Source organism: Pyrgilauda ruficollis, unplaced genomic scaffold, assembly GCF_017590135.1.
Source record: "Pyrgilauda ruficollis isolate IOZ18807 unplaced genomic scaffold, ASM1759013v1 scaffold96, whole genome shotgun sequence".
In the NCBI taxonomy this organism is placed as follows: Eukaryota; Metazoa; Chordata; class Aves; order Passeriformes; family Passeridae; genus Pyrgilauda; species Pyrgilauda ruficollis.
The window spans coordinates 335906-351418 of record NW_024531710.1 but is presented as its reverse complement, the minus strand read 5'-3'; the positions used below and the strand labels follow the sequence as shown (position 1 = coordinate 351418).

Below are 15513 nucleotides of genomic sequence, written 5' to 3'. Positions count from 1 at the left end.
TAGTTAAAAAGCAAAAGAAAAAAGGAGAATTCCCAGGATTGCTTGCCCTTGCTGAGAGAGTGGCAAGTGGCTGGACACTACCAACTGAAAGAGAAAACTCACACACGTCAAAAACCCAAGGTTTGGGGCTTATTCCAAGAGGGAAGATGGGTGCTGGTTGCTCTTTCCCTTTTTGGGGGCATGGGGGGGGCTTTTATGTGGGCACGGCAGATCTGGGGCAGCCCGTGGTGACCAGCCCTTTGCTCAAAAGCATCAGTTATTTGGACATCCCTCTGATACTGGCTACGAACAAGCAGCAAGGACAGCAAGAGGCAGAGAGAGCTGTGCTCTGCTGACTGCAGGACGTGGAAGGCCACAGGGACCCCTCAGGAGAAGCCCAGGCGTGTTCTATGAGAGGCCTCTTGCCCAGCAGCAGGAACACCCCATCTCTCCCACCCTGTGGGCTTCAGGAGCACCACGTTTGATCACAGCCATATCAGCCCCACCTGGGACAGGGACAGCTTACAAATAACCAAGGTGAGAATAAGGGGTCGAGTTTCCCACCTAGCTGGAGCCACGGGAGCAACATTTCAGCACTCACACACTCAGGAGACACATTGGAGAGGAGGGTTAGGTGCTGAAGCAATGTCTGTTAGTTACAGCTCGTTACAGTTATTATTGATTCATCTTATTGTCAATGCAAGAGGTGAAGTCACTTAATCCATCATTTCTCAGACACAGATGACAGAGCACGTGGTTTGGCAGAGTAAGTTTTAGGCGAGCTAGAAATGGATTGCACAATATTTAAACCTGATTAAGTACATAATAGGCTTAGCAAAGGATTACTTTTCTCCTGACATTTTATACATAAATATATACACACACACACACAGACAGGCATTTTATCAGTAGCTGCATTTTAGTCTGGTCAAGAGACAACTGCCTATTGCAGAATGACTGGAGTGACACCCTTAAAAAGGAAACTAGTCTTGGTGTGCTTTGCTGGAGAAGAGAAGGTCCTTTTTGGGGTGATTCTCAGGGATGAGGGTCACATCCAAGCATCACTGGAGGGGACAGATACGGGGCTGGGGACTCGCACAGTCCTGGCTGGTGGCACACTGAGCTCCTTCCCTGTGCCAGGCAGGAGATACTGGAGCCAAAGGGCTGCATTGGATTCTGTTTGGGCTGCTTTTCGAGGACTTGGAGAAAAATTTGGCTTATTTAAAGTGCATTTAGAGTTGAAAAGCATCTCAGAGAAGTAGCTTTCCCTACTCCTGCCCTGCAGCATCCATCCCATTTATGCTCCCACTCATAACCTTTTCCAGGGTGTGCCAGTCACCTTCCCCAAGAAGTGTTGGTCTGAGCTCAGCTGCCTCCTGCTAGGGTGCAGGATGATTATTTAATGTTCAACATCCCCAGATTGAGTAGGGATTCGGGCCTGACAGGGATTTCTGCACCAGGAAAACACAGGGCCACACCTCACCACGCTTTTCAGGAGCGCAAGTGAGCAGGAGTCCTTCCCTCCAGCCTGGAGGTCTCCTTAAGAGACTTAATTAGCACAAACCTCCAAAGCTAACGGGGACAAATCTTGGCCTGGCTATTTCCATGAGCAGGGAGACTGCTTGGATGTGCTGGGATATGGGGTGGCAAGATTTGACCCGCAGCCTTGCCCAAGCATATGTCCTCTGAGGAATGCTCTGCCGCTTTTACAGCTGCTTTTCAAAACAGAAGCCTTAAAAAAAAACAGACTCAGGATGCAGAATCTGGAATGGGATGGTTGTATCCCACAGGGAAAACCTGTCCTTGCTCCCCAACACACACACACACGTGCACACACACACTGGTCCTCCACGCTGAAGTGTAAACTACTCACAACACCACACACTGAGAGAAGTTGTAGATCCTGAGCCAGGGTGTAGATTAGGAATCTCTTGGCTTCCAGCATATCAACAGCAAGATTGAGGGTTTCTTATATTTTTTTCCCTTTTTTTTCTTTTTTTTTCAGTCCTAAATCAGCCAGCCACCTGCTAGTTAAAAAGCAAAAAAAAAAGGAGAATTCCCAGGATTGCTTGCCCTTGCTGAGAGAGTGGCAAGTGGCTGGACACTACCAACTGAAAGAGAAAACTCACACACGTCAAAAACCCAAGGTTCGGGGCTTATTCCAAGAGGGAAGATGGGTGCTGGTTGCTCTTTCCCTTTTTGGGGGCATGGGGGGGCTTTTGGCTGATGAGGTTCTAACATACACCTATCACCACAGTAATTAAAAAACCACCACCGTACACTATTCCACAGGGAAAAAGAAGACACGTGAACGGACACTGACTACCACGCACAACAAGAGCCCTGCAGGTCAACTCACGGCCTCTTCAGAATGAAAAAGAAAGGAGAAAAGAAGAGCTCAAGACAAGAAAAACAGGAAAAAAAAAAAAAAGAAAGAAAGAAAGAAAAAAATCCCAAAGGATCTCGTTACAAAGACGGGAAAAGAACGACCATTATGGTACACTCTGACTTTCTGAGACAGCTGCAGAAACTCGGCTCAGGCTTCCTCCTCCCTTTTTCCCCCCCAGCTCTTCCTCCCGAGGACAGAGTCCCGCTGCTGCTCACATCTCGTTGGAGTAGGTGTAGTTGGGGGTGGCCGAGTACTGCGTCTCGTGCTGCATCATGGCGCCCTGCGCCGCCCCCATGGCCGCGTTCTGGGCCGCCTGCTGCACGTGGGGATTCTTCCAGGCCCCCGTGGTCCACTCCTCCTGCGCTTTGCTGAAGCTCCCGCCGCTGCCCCGGTAGAACTTGTGCACCTGCAGGGAAAATCCAGAGGGGCTGAGCGCCTGCGGCCGGCACGGAGCTCCCGGGGTGGCAGGAGGGCCACCCAAAGCCATGCGGAACCCCTGGTTTTGCTGCCATACCATGGTGAGAGCAATGAAGGAGAAGACTGCCATGGCTGTGAAGAGCACGGTGGGGATCAGCATCACCACAGCTGAGCCCACATTGGTCCCAAAGAAGGAAATCGCTGCAATCCAGCCACTGCAAGGAGATGGAAACAACTGGTTCATTCACCAGCTCTCCCAAACTGCCAGCAGCCCTCCCAGCTCCTCAAACCATCTTCCCCAAGGAGAGAACAAGTAAGGATACTAAAACACCACAGTGACCACCCTTGTACCCAACACAATAGCATTTTCCTTACCAGACTCCCCATCCAGGGATCCCCACAGCCTGGATAATGCTGATCACCAGCTGGGCCATGAAGGTGAAGAAGAAGGCCATGAAGCTGAAGGAACTGTCTGTCCTGCAAGAGAAGGTTCAGTCACTCCTGCACCTCCATCCCCGCTGCACTCCAAGGGAAGGGAGATGCTCCGACGAATCAGACCTGGCCATGGTTTAGCAGGAGGGTGATGAAAAGCAAAATTAAAGGCAAAGGAGAAACTACAAGAGGCTGAAGGTGGTCAAGGGACACCTGGGAAAGGCATGGGGCACCAGACCCTCCCTATGGCTCAGTCAGCTGGGCTTGAGGACATCTATGTTGGGACACAGTTCTCAGCTCACACCACCCCACATGGGGAATAAACACACCCCTGGTTCTCTGGCTTTGGGGACTGACCTCAGCACCATGGGTAATCCATACAAACACCTCGAGGACTTGTGGAAAAATATAAGAGATGCCTCAGGGATGAGAGGGAAAGTGGCACCCCAGCTGCATCCTCACCACTGTCCCCCACCGCTGCACAGAGGCACAAGGAAAGTGTCCTTACATCACCTGATGGGAGGTTTGGCCCCCAGGAAATCCCAAACACTCTGGTTTTGAAGGTTAGAAAGTAAAGCTAAAGGGCTGCACAGAAAGGAATTCCCCCAGTTAGTCAGGCAATGGCCCAAGCTAAACACTGACCATTTAGGAAGGAAAACCAGGCAGAAAGAAGCCAGGCTCAGGTGCGACCACTTACTTGAAAGCTTTGTAAATAGGTCTAAACCAGCAGACATAGGAGCAGGGCGTAAAGAGAATGAGCCAGAGAATTGCCAGTCCAAAATTTACAGCTCCGCCGCCTCCAATGAGCCACGCGAGGCAGCCCACGAGATTCACCGCCAAGGTGATGCTGTTCACTGCAAACACACACACACACAGAGCAGAGTAGCACGGACGCAAGGGTGGCACTGAGACACCAAGGACCCCGACCCCAGGGACATGGCCTCAGAGTCTTGTCCTAGCTGGACTTCCCTTACATTAAGCTGGAAGCACATTCCCGGGCTGGCTGGGCCGAAAGGGGTCAGGCCTCAGCTGAGTGTAACAGGAGGAAAATCAATGTATCGCTCAGAGTTGTAATTCCCTAAGCAGTTCCTGGGCTCTGAAGATTGGCAGGAGTTGCTCCTATCCCGCTCCTATCGAGCCAGGACACATTTCCACTAACAGAAGAAAACTGGTGAAGTTTTTTGCTTGCTCCAGGTACATCTTTGCTGAAGGAGCTTGTGCAGGAGCTTGTGAGGAACACCACTGAGAGCCAAAATCCTGAACTCCTGACCCCGCCTCGCCGGTTCAGGGGGTGACACATTTCCCTCGCCCACCCCTGCTTGGGATCAGGCCACACAAGGGCTCCGACTATGAGTCCCAGCTCAGCAGACACAGGACAAAGCAGAGAAGGCTCAGCTGCATTCTGACGCCTCCGGGTTCGGAGAATGATTCATTATTTCGACGAGAGCGAAAGCCCTCCCACCGCCGCCTGCCTGAGAGCTGCAGCTGGCAAGGGAAGGAGCTCAGCTGCCCTAAAGGACACGAAGGGACCTTCCAGCCACTCTGTGCTGGGTGTCTGAGGGGCTGGTGGGGAGAAAATGACCCAGAGAGGAGCTCCAGAGGCAAAACCCAAGGGACAGCGACTGGCTCTAAGAGCTGGTGCTGGTGCTGAGGAGCAATCTCTGTTACATTAAGAGGAAGAACATCCTGGTAGTGATGGGGAGGGAACTGAACACCCCCAAAAGAGCTTCCCCAGGGAAGCACAGCTTTTTTCCTCCCATGTCTTAAACAAGTGAACCCTCCTGACATGATGAAGCTACCCCAGGGTCACCTCCCTGACGGGACACAGTCCCAGGGATGCCAGCCTGGTGCCATGCCTAAAGCAGGAACACACAACCTCTGTGGTGTTAGCTCAGCTCTTCCTAACCTGCCACTAAAGCACAGGGCACTCCCTGAGCACTGATGCTTCCAAAGTTCAGAGGAAATGCCTGATAAGGGAACTGAGTTCTAGAAAGAAATGAAATGCTGGTGCCAGCTTGTCGAGAGTTGTGCACTTTTCCACCTATGCTGGGGTGTGACCTGTCCCTGGCTCTGTTCCCTGCCCACATTTGGTGAAGAGGAGAGATCCAGGATAGTTGGAAGGGCTGGAAGCTGGTGACAGCTCTGTTAGCACAGCACGGCACACAGAGGCATGCAAGAGGAACAGGCAAGCTCCGGGAAGCCTCAAGCTCCACGTTTTGGGGAGCAGGCACACCAACCCTCCAGTCTGAGCCGTCTCCTCCTTACAGCAGGATGTCAACAGCACCACCAGTGACCCTGGGACACTGAGCCAGCTCCACAGCTCCATCCTTGAGGCTGGAAGGGCTGGGATCCATGGGATGCTGCAGCCCACCTCTCATTCCTGAGTTTTTACAGGAGACACCAAGGCCTGGAGGGGGAGAAGGGCTTCCCCTGACCTTGCCCTGCCCTTTCAGCTGGCAGCTCCCAGAGGAGCAGCCTTTGGAGAGGCAAACAAATCCCACTGGAGCCAATCCCACGCAGCCACTCACGCATCCAGAGGTAGTAAAGCCGCTTGGCCATGGTCCGGTGCTGTGGCGGGATCTCCGCATCGAAGTCCTGGTAGAAACATGGCTTCAGGGGGATGAACTTGGGCAGGGGAGGGAAGTTGTTCACCTTTTCTGCAAGGGAAAGTTTCACTGCTGTCAGGCACTGCCCAGAGCTGAACAAAAACCAAAAGGCTTCCTAAACAACCCCAAAAATTGACAAATACACAGGTGTTTTTTACACAAGAGTAAAGGATTTCCCATGGAAACCACCACCAACCCACCCAAAAGGTTCAAATTCAGCCCTCACTGGCCACAGCTGTGGATTCATGGATCCTGCAGCCATGGACACCCACCACCCCACTGGTGACTAACAAGGTGACATTTTGGCCAGTAGAGCCCACGATGATCTCCAGAGCCCCCCGTACCTGCCATGCTGGCACACACTCAGCCTCTCTGCTCCTCGGGAAAAATACTTGGGAAAACGTGGGAGCTTCAGCAAAGCTGGAGGAGAACGAGAGAAAAAAAGGTTGATTGAAGTGGTCAGGGACGGCTGCAAAAGCCTTCACCTTCCCCTCGTTCCCAAACAACTCAAGGACAGCAGTTGGCTTCAATTCTGTGACACTCTGGACTATCACACATCCAGGCTGGCACCTGGCTGGCAGTGTGATAAATCCTGGCTCCTCTGGCTCAGGCTTATGCACCAGTTAAGGCAGAAGATTACGAGAGGATCCAGTGATGTGGGGCCTCCCACTCCCAACTGACCTACATCCAGGAGAGGGCCAGGTAGGGCAGCAGGGAAAGGAGGTGGTTGTGGGCAGTTTGAAACCCTCAAGTTCATGACCTGGCCCCAAAATAATTCTTTAAAAAAATGTATTCTTGTTATTTTTTGCTGAATTCCAGCACAGGGGACTGACTACCTGGCTGCCTCGTAACTGCCATCTCTGCCAGCCCAAGCCAAAAACAAGGCCAAAAAGGGAGCAGAAAATCAGAGCAGAGAAATCAGCTGGAAAAAAAAAAAAAAAATCAGTGGCGATTGTCACTAATGAGTCACTTGAGTGCCTGGCTTAGCAATTACTCATGTCATTTGGCGCCTCATTCCAGAGCATGGAGGTGGGAAGGGGGGAGCTCGGCATCCCAGGACCTTCCCTGACCATTCCATGCTCAGCTCTGTGCCAGATGTGAAAATTACGGCGAATTAAAGCCAAAAATTAATACCTGAGGTTTTAAAGAGAAGCGTGAAGATGGCGTATCCCCACCTGCCTGCAGGTTTTGCCCTTTCCAAGCTATCCAGGCAGAGCTGGCAGCAGCCAACACATTTCCCAGGAAGCGGGGTCCCGGCAGCTGATGCCTGGGGCTCCCGGGGGGATTTGGGGGGCTCTCTCTAGGGGTCTTTTCGCACCCCCCAGGGCTCGCCGTGCCCGACATCCGCCGGCAGCCCCCGGATGCTTCCATCCCGCCAGTGCTATAAATACGAGCTCCTCGGGCGCGGTGACGTCCGCCCGGCCCGGCCGCCCCTACCCACGTGTGCCGGGAGCGGGGACACACGGCCCGGGCCCCCGGCCCCACTGCCGCGCCACCGCGGGGCGAAAGCTCCGGGACAGCGATAAATTCGGGTGGGTTTTTTTTTTTTTTTTTTGCAAAATTAGCAATATGGTGGAGTGGATGGAAAAAGGACGGGGGATCACGGAGGTGATGGCACCGAGAAGAAACGCCTCTGGTGCGCGGGGTGCGTTTGGGGAGGGCAGGCAGGGCTCGGCAGCGCTGCCCGTGCGTTTCCACGCGTGAAGGGCTGCGTGCCCCACGCATCCCCACCTCAAAGCCGGCGCAGCCTCCCAGCAGCGGCCTGGATCGGGGAGAAGGGCGGCCCAACCCCCGCTCGGTGCCCGGTGCACCCACGCGTGTGCAGGGTCACCGCGGCTGTCCCCACGCCGCGCATCCCCCCCCGCAAGCGGGGCGCAGAGCGGGAGATCGGTGCAAAGGGCAGTCAGCGCCCTCGGGGGGAGCATCCAGCGCCCTCCGGCCGAGGCGTTTCCCCCTTCACACACCCGGTACTCACCACGTGGCGTGATCCGTCCCGTCCCCTCCGGTCCCCGGCGGGTGGCGGCGGCCGCCCGCCCGCCCGGTGCTGCTCCTGCCGCAGCGACCGCGCTCTCGCGAGACTGCGGCGCCGCCGCCACCCGGGCTATGGGCAGCGCGGGGATCTCGCGAGAGCGCCCGCCGCTGTCCAGGGTCCTGATGCCGCCGGATGGAGAGGCGGGGCGAGGGGAAGGGGCGGGGTCGATGGTAGAGGGCGGGGCCTTTATGGGGGGCTCTATAGGACTGGGGGTTCCATGGGGCTGGGAGTGCTCTATGGGGCTTGGAGACCTTTATAGGGCTGGGGACTCCATGGGGCTGGAGTGTTCTCTGGGGTCTGGGGGGCTCCATGGAGCTGGGAGTGCTCTATGGTGCTTAGCGGATTTTACAGGGCTGGGGACTTCACGGGGATGGGAGTGCTCTATAGGGCTGGGAGCTCCATGGGGCTGGGAATGGTCTATGGGACTTGGTGGGCATTATAGGGCTGGGGGCTCCATGGGACTGGGAGTGCTCTATGGAGCTTGGGGGTTTTTATAGGGCTGCGGGCTCTATAGGGCTGGGGCCTCCATGGAGCTGGGAGTGCTCTATGTGGCTTGGGGGGCTTTACAGGAATGGGGGCTCTATCGGACTGGGAGTCATCTATAGAGTTTGGGGGGTTCCATGGGGCTGGGAGTGCTCTATGGGGCTTGGAGACCTTTATAGGACTGGGGGCTCCATGGGGCTGGGATACTGTATGGGGCTTGGGGGGCTCCACAGGGCTGGGGGCTCTGTGGAGCTGGGAGTGCTCTATGGTGCTTAGCGGATTTTACAGGGCTGGGGACTTCACGGGGATGGGAGTGCTCTATAGGGCTGGGAGCTCCATGGGGCTGGGAATGGTCTATGGGACTTGGTGGGCATTATAGGGCTGGGGGCTCCATGGGACTGGGAGTGCTCTATGGAGCTTGGGGGTTTTTATAGGGCTGCGGGCTCTATAGGGCTGGGAGTCATCTATAGAGTTTGGGGGGTTCCATGGGGCTGGAAATGCTCTATGGGCCTTGGGGGCTCTATAGAGCTGGGGACTCCATGAGGTAGGCAGTGCTCTATGGGGCTTGGGGAGCTTTACAGGAATGGGGGCTCTATAGGGCTGGGAGTGGTCTATGGACCTTGGGGGGCTTTATAGAGATGGGGATTCTGTGGGGAATTCTGGGTGCAGTTACCCCTACCCAGGGCATGGCAAGCACTATGTGGGTAGAAGACCACCCTCAGAAGGGCAGAGGCTCTTGGGGACAGCTCCTGGCAGGGCACACAGACTCCTTCTATCCAGGAGGCAATGGGAAACCAGCAAGTCCCCACCAGCAGGGCTGTTTGGGGTACTCCATGTCCATACCCTGATGTGCTTCATTCTGGGAGCAGTAATTAATTGCTTGCATGAAGGGCAGAGGACATGTTAATTGCTTTTGCCAGTGGTGCCAAGATTGGGATGTGGAGGGCAGGGGAAGGGACTGGACTGATTCACAGACAGGGTTCAAAACTCCTAAAAGGGATATAAATCCCAAATCAGCCTGAGAGCTCCACGTCTGAACAAGGCTGTGTCCCTTGTTCTCAGTGTCAGCACTCAGAGTTCTGTGCACACCACTTGCACCTCCTGCCTTAGTGCTTGTGAGAATATCAGTGAAGTGTTTTGAAAATTACTTTATTTGACAAGTAAATCATCCTCCCTTCCCGGGGTCCAGCCTCAAGGGTCACGAAGGGGCAGCAAGGACAACATCCCACCACGGGAAGATGAGAACAGCTGGGCAAGGAAGCAGCAAAATCTCTTTACACCAGTGAGCCCTGGTGGCCAAACCCCTTCGGCAGGGGAACAGCGTTGCTGTGGGGATGCAAGGAAGGAAACCTGACAGAATCAGGGAAAATGCCTGCTTCACAGATGGTAAAGTAGAGGGAAGCAGGAAAAACAGTGTGCCACAGATGACCCCATAGCAGGGGGCCCAGCTGTCCACTCTGAGCCCTTTCTGGGTCTCGGACCCTGAGCTGCTCCCCTCAGAGAGCAGGAACCCCTGCACATCCAGCTCCATGCCTTGCCCAGCAGCAGGGAAGGAAAGGGGGGGTCAGGGATGGGGTCATGGATTCCCACTCCTGCCAAGCACTGGGATGCTCAGCGCCTTGGAGAGCTGCTCTGGCTCTGCCTGTGGGCACTGAGCACACTGGAGATTTGGGGCTGGATTCTTGTCCCTTATTTATTTCTCTCCAAGCTTTCTCTCACCTGAATTTCCTGCCCACCTGCATCTCTGCTGCCTCAGCAGCTTCCCATCCCACTGAGGCTTTGGGAATGGTCACGTACAGAGCTGATCCTTGCCCTCAGCACTGCCACATTCCTGTGTGCCTGCAGGTTTTCAGGGATATTGAGGAATCAATACAGGGAGTGCCTGGAGAGCCAAGGGATAACAGGGGGAAGAGACTTCCTGCCCATCACACACTCCCCAAGGAGGGCAGGCTGGGGAGGAAGGGCAGGGCCAAAGAAAAGGCTGGATCAAGCAGCAAATTCCCAGCAAGAAAACAGGTTCAAAAACAAGGAAATCAATCCACAGGTCCAGTTTAGGGTCAGTCTGTCAGTGGAGTCCAGACCAGCTGCAGCTGACCCAGAGGCCAGTTCTGACATAGCTGAGACTAGAACTGAGACCCCTGGGCTGAGCTTAAAAAGAGCTCCTGGGCCATGGGCAGGGGGGGTTGGGGTCCCAAGTGGGGTTGGTGAGGAACATTCAGGTTTATTAATGCCCTCAGAGTCCTTACAGCATCCCTCTGCTTATCATGCTGGAGCTCTGCAAAGGGATTTGTCTTAGGAAAGGGATTTTTCCCTTTTCTTTTACTGTCGGGCTATTCAAAACGAGGATTATCTTGAGCTCTGTAATTTTCTGCTTACGGTAGGGATAAGAACTCAGCAGAGAGCTGGTGCCACCCCAGGATGCTCCAAGGGTTCCTCTGGCATCTTGGCACAGCCCCTGCACCCTGAGCTGCATCCTCAGGGCGCTGCTCCTGGGAAGCAGCAGCTCCAGGACCCTGACTGGGATGGGGACAGGGGATCCCTGCAGCTGTGGCATCCCCGAGGTCCCTCTGCACCCCTTTTGCCAGGGTTACAATCCACCCTGACATCAGCCCGCTGCCCAGTGCAATGTGATGAGAGGCTGAGACCTGAGCCGCGCCGATGTGACGCAGAGATGGGCGAGGGCACCGAGACTTTCCTTGTATCGGATGCTCCCACTTTCCGTCCTGTTCCCAAGCAGGGCCACCTTGCATGAAAGAAAATATGGAGAGGGCAGGTGGAGGACAGGGGCTCAGGTTACTGCTCCTCTCCAGCTGCTCTGATCTCTGTTAGGAATATGTTTCTGGGTTTTTTCCCCACTTTTCCAGGTTTGTCTGGGCTCCGTGCTGTGTCCAGCAGACCTCTCCATTCTTGCCACCACCAGCTCTCCTCTTGGCTGCTCTCCCAAGCAGCTCTTCCAAGCTCACACCTCCTGCGGGGTTGGGACCAGGCAAGAGGGTCCCACGGGGATATGGAAATCCTCTGGCACTGGAATGCTCAGAGAGAAACTGTAATGGGAAAGGGGAAGCAGAAGCCACTCCCTGGGTGTGGGTCCCACTGTAACCAGAGTGGCTGCTCAAGAAGGATAGGCGGACAATACTCAGTGTGTAATTCCTTTACTCTTATTTTTTCATCACTCCTGCCTTTCCCATTTGCTTCTTCTCCATTTTAAAGGACTCCCCATTCTCTTTTCCAGCTTTTGTTTCCCTGACCCCCCGTGGCTGGAGCTGTCTGTGCCTTTGTCCCCCCATCCCTGCTTTTCCTCTCCCACCCCACTGAGCTCATTTCAGCTTTTCCTTGGCTTGGAGTAACCCATCCACTCTGTTGTCCTCCAACAAATAAGCTGACAGGCTAATGAATAGCTTCAGATGGTAATTAGCAACGGAGTTGCTAATAATGAATTTCATTTACATTTTAAGCGCTGCAGAGGGAAAATAAGCCCCTGTCATTAATGCCCTCCCTGCTCCCAGCACAGCCTTGGCCTTGAGGGGAATGCACCCTCTGTGGAAGCCTTTCTGTGATTGCACCTCCATTTTGGAGGCTGTGATAGGCAGAGTTCATTAAGCAGCAATTAGAGATGGAGGGGGGGAGAAGCTGCTGCTGCTTCCATCATCTAATGGTGGGGAAGCGCCATGATGCCATGGAAAATGGGCCACGGGAGGCAGGAGCTGATTCTGGGCCAGGAAAGAAGGGCTGGATGGTTCAGGCAGCACCAGGGATTCATGTGGCTTGCCCAGAGCCCTGGAGCTGTCAGCCCTCTATGTCCCCATAACGCTCCCAGGCTACCTGGGTAACGATCCTGAGGGATTTCTCAGTCACTAAAATCCTTCCCCATTATTTCCTCAGGGGTTTAGCACATTTTGAAGGCAGGAATTTCCCTGTGCGGTTTAATTCATCCCTGCCTGCCCAAGGAAGGAAGCAAGTGCCTTCTGCATGAATTGTTGTCAAATGGAAAGATGGAGAAATGCCATTGTTTTGTCTCATACCAGTGAGGGATCCATGGTGGAAGCACAGGGAATAGGTTTGCTCACTACTGCAGAGCACCAGAAGGGACTTGGCAATGCTCAAAGCCTGGATCTGGTGCTGGGGGTGAGCCTGGGACCATTGCCTGCCCTGCCTCAGTTTCCCTCTCTGTGCCCAAGGAGCCTCAGGGAGGGTTAGATGGATTGGGAAACAATGCTCTGCATCTACAGGGGTGTTCCAGCACACTGCTTGTTGATGGAGGACCCCATCCCATCCCATCCCATCCCATCCCATCCCATCCCATCCCATTCCACAGACCCACCCATACCCCAATCCAGTGTTTGGATCAGGGGGTGTCCAAAATCCACCCCATTTAGGCAGTGGTGTCCACAAAAAGCTGCTTTGGGGGCCACAGGGATGTGGGATCCTCCCTAGATAGGAGGTGACAGCCACATCCTGCCTTCACCTCCATGGACATGGGATTTTTTTTTTTTCAAGCCCTGCTAGGAGTGAAACCAATCCAGGGGCCTCCAGAGGCCGATAAGATTTGACTGCAAGTCAATACTCACATGTCTTTCCACTGTGCAATGATCCCCCGGCCAGCGGGGCGGGAGGGGACAGGCAGGTGACAGGGGCGGGCAGAGGGCCAGCCTGGGGCAGGGACGTCTCCTCTGCTCTGGGAAGGGATTGGGGGCAGGAAGGGGACATCTCCTGGCCTGCAACAGGGATTTTCTGGGATTTGTTGCCAGTGCATGTAATGGTGAGCCCACAGTGGGCAGCTCCACATTGGGAGGTGAATGAGGGACAGGGACTGGGAGAGCAGCGGGGAGAGGGATGGGGAAGGAGGAGGAGCAAGGGAGAGGGAGAGAAATTGCCCGTGAAAACCAGCTCTGCCACGGCATCTGCTCCCCGGAGCATTGGGATTTGAGAGGTTTTCCTGCCGGCAGAGCCGGGGCTGAGGCTGCGGGGTGCTGGGGGGAGCAGAGCCCTGGCACACTCAATGCACGCTCGCCTGCGATGCCATCTGCCAAGGCTTTCTCCTGGCTGCGTGTTCCAGTGGATTCTCTCATGGCTAATAAGGGTCGAGCTCAGACTCTGAAGTACTTCCCGAAGTACCTGCTGCATCTTTGTGCCATCCCTGGGCACAGCGTGGCTGGGATTCCGCATCCCTCTGGGAATGCTGCAGGGCAGGCAGGCAGGGTGACATTTGCGGTTAGCAGAGGGTGTCCTTGAGAGGAGCGAGCGCCGAGAGAAGGGACCAGGTTCTCTTTAAGGGGGCAGGACTTTGGGAACATTATGAAGGCAAGAGTGAGCTTCTCCCTCTGCCTTCCACCCTCCCCTCCTTCCCTTCTCTGTTCTGGGACAGAGTCCTGGGCTCCCTGCCCTCCCCTCTGCCTGGCAGGGATGAAGACAGGAGCTGGGTGCTGGGATGGGCGGCTGAGCAGGGGAGGAGGAGGAGGAGGGGAGGAAGGGGAGGGAGAGGGGGAGGATCTGCTAATTACACAGAACAGCTCTGGGGGCTGCTGAAGTCCAGAATGAAGCAAAGAGCAGCAGAAGCGAGTGCTGCAGTGGGAGCGGAGGAGCCCAAGCATCACCGAGAGCTGGAGCCAGCTGTTATCCCTGCTGGGAGCAACTGGGAGCACCCAGGGGATCCTGCAGCTCTGTCTCCCATAGGAGACAGCCTCTGGCACTGCCACCGAGCCCACTGCCAGCCCCCGGAGAGCCGAGGAGAAGGGGCTGGTGGTTGCAGCACGCAGGGCTGGGCTGGAGGGCAGCGAGGTCAGCCCTGCTATGGTCGCGGGGGGCTAGGAGCCTGTGTGGATCCACCGGGAAGAGGTGAAGGATGGCTGCCGAAGGAGGGAGAGCCAAGCCCCTTGCCCAGTCCAGGATGGAGAACTTCCGAAAGGTGAGGACCTCGGAGGAGGAGATGCCGTTACCCTTCCCAGACCTGCCCCCGGACGTGGTGGAGATGAAGGTGAAGGAGGGCAGCAAGATCAGGAACCTGATGAACTTCGCCATGGCCCAGATGGAGCTGAAGGGCAGGCGGCAGATCGTGTTCAGTGGCTGCGGCAGGGCGGTCACCAAGACCATCACCTGCGTGGAGATCATGAAGCGCAAGCTGGGAGGGCTCCACCAGGTCACCAAGGTACGCTACAAAACCGTGCTGGAGGTCTGGGAGAACCAGGACCCACCGCCCGACGGTCCTGCACAGAACCTGACTGTCCACAAGAATGTCCCCTCCATTTGCATCCTGCTCTCCCGGGACCCCCTGGATCCCAACCAGGCAGGATACCAGCCCCCCGAGCCCCGGCATGAGGTGGGAGAAGACACATTGGGATCCTCCACCAAGGGGCTGAAGCGGCCGCTGCCGCCTCCCTGCGAGGAGCTGCTGCCCAAGAAGACGCAGGTACAGGTGTCTGACAGCCCCAGGGGCACGGGGACCAGCGCTGGCCAGCAGGACCACTGACCCCAGTGCCTCCCACCCCACCAGCCAGGTATCGAGGCAGGAATATCCACTCATTCCGGGGTCACTGGGGGGCTGCACGCTCCCCCTGACCTGTCCCCACTTGCTGCTCCATGACCCCTGTGGATGGGGGTCCCCAGGTTTGGTGTGAGGGTTAAACCCACCATGGCTTGGTTATGGATTGAAGCAGGTGAGCATGTGGGGGGGGAGCTGGTGACCTCTAATTCAGCCACCCAGGGACACCGTGACCAGCAGCCACATTCTGCAGCGACTCCCAGGGAGCCAGAGCAGCCGAGGGGTGCCTGGACCACCACCAGCACTCCCCACTGCAACACCTCATCCATCAGGAGAGATGAGTTTGCCCCAAGCTTGTTGGAATAAAACCTTCATTATGAAACCCGCTGCTGAAGAGCTGTTGGAGTTAATAATACCAGGCTCAGCATCCTGTGAGGCCATGATTCATTCCAAAAAAACCACCCAAACAAGCATAGGGGGGTGCTCCCTTCCTGCACCCTCAGAGCCAAGCACTGCACTGTGCTGCCTGCCTGTGGCACAGCACAAGGAAATAAAACAACTCGCATCAGATACTCTGGTCTGGAGTGGGGGGAAATCACGGTGCGGGGAGCTGGGGGCAATGGAAGCGTTGGGCAGGGGGTTATTGTGGCTGGATGCAGTGCCCAGCACAGGACGAGGAGGTTTTGGGGTCGTGCCT

General features: G+C 55.5%; 2 protein-coding genes across 2 annotated transcripts; one reads left to right on the top strand and one right to left on the bottom strand.

Moving 5' to 3' along the window:
* Positions 1-609: 609 nt before the first annotated feature.
* SCAMP5 (secretory carrier membrane protein 5) lies at positions 610-7917 on the bottom strand. The gene is made up of 7 exons (XM_041489821.1): positions 7799-7917; positions 6168-6243; positions 5746-5874; positions 3915-4071; positions 3161-3262; positions 2883-3000; positions 610-2774 (listed from the first exon to the last, which is right to left on the bottom strand). Exons 2-7 carry the CDS (start codon positions 6172-6174, stop codon positions 2580-2582), a joined length of 708 nt encoding a protein of 235 aa, XP_041345755.1. The 5' UTR covers positions 6175-6243; positions 7799-7917; the 3' UTR covers positions 610-2579.
* Positions 7918-13789: 5872 nt separating this feature from the next.
* RPP25 (ribonuclease P and MRP subunit p25) lies at positions 13790-14807 on the top strand. Its single transcript, XM_041489796.1, has one exon. It carries the CDS (start codon positions 14181-14183, stop codon positions 14802-14804), a length of 624 nt encoding a protein of 207 aa, XP_041345730.1. The 5' UTR covers positions 13790-14180; the 3' UTR covers positions 14805-14807.
* The last annotated feature ends 706 nt before the right edge of the window (positions 14808-15513 follow it).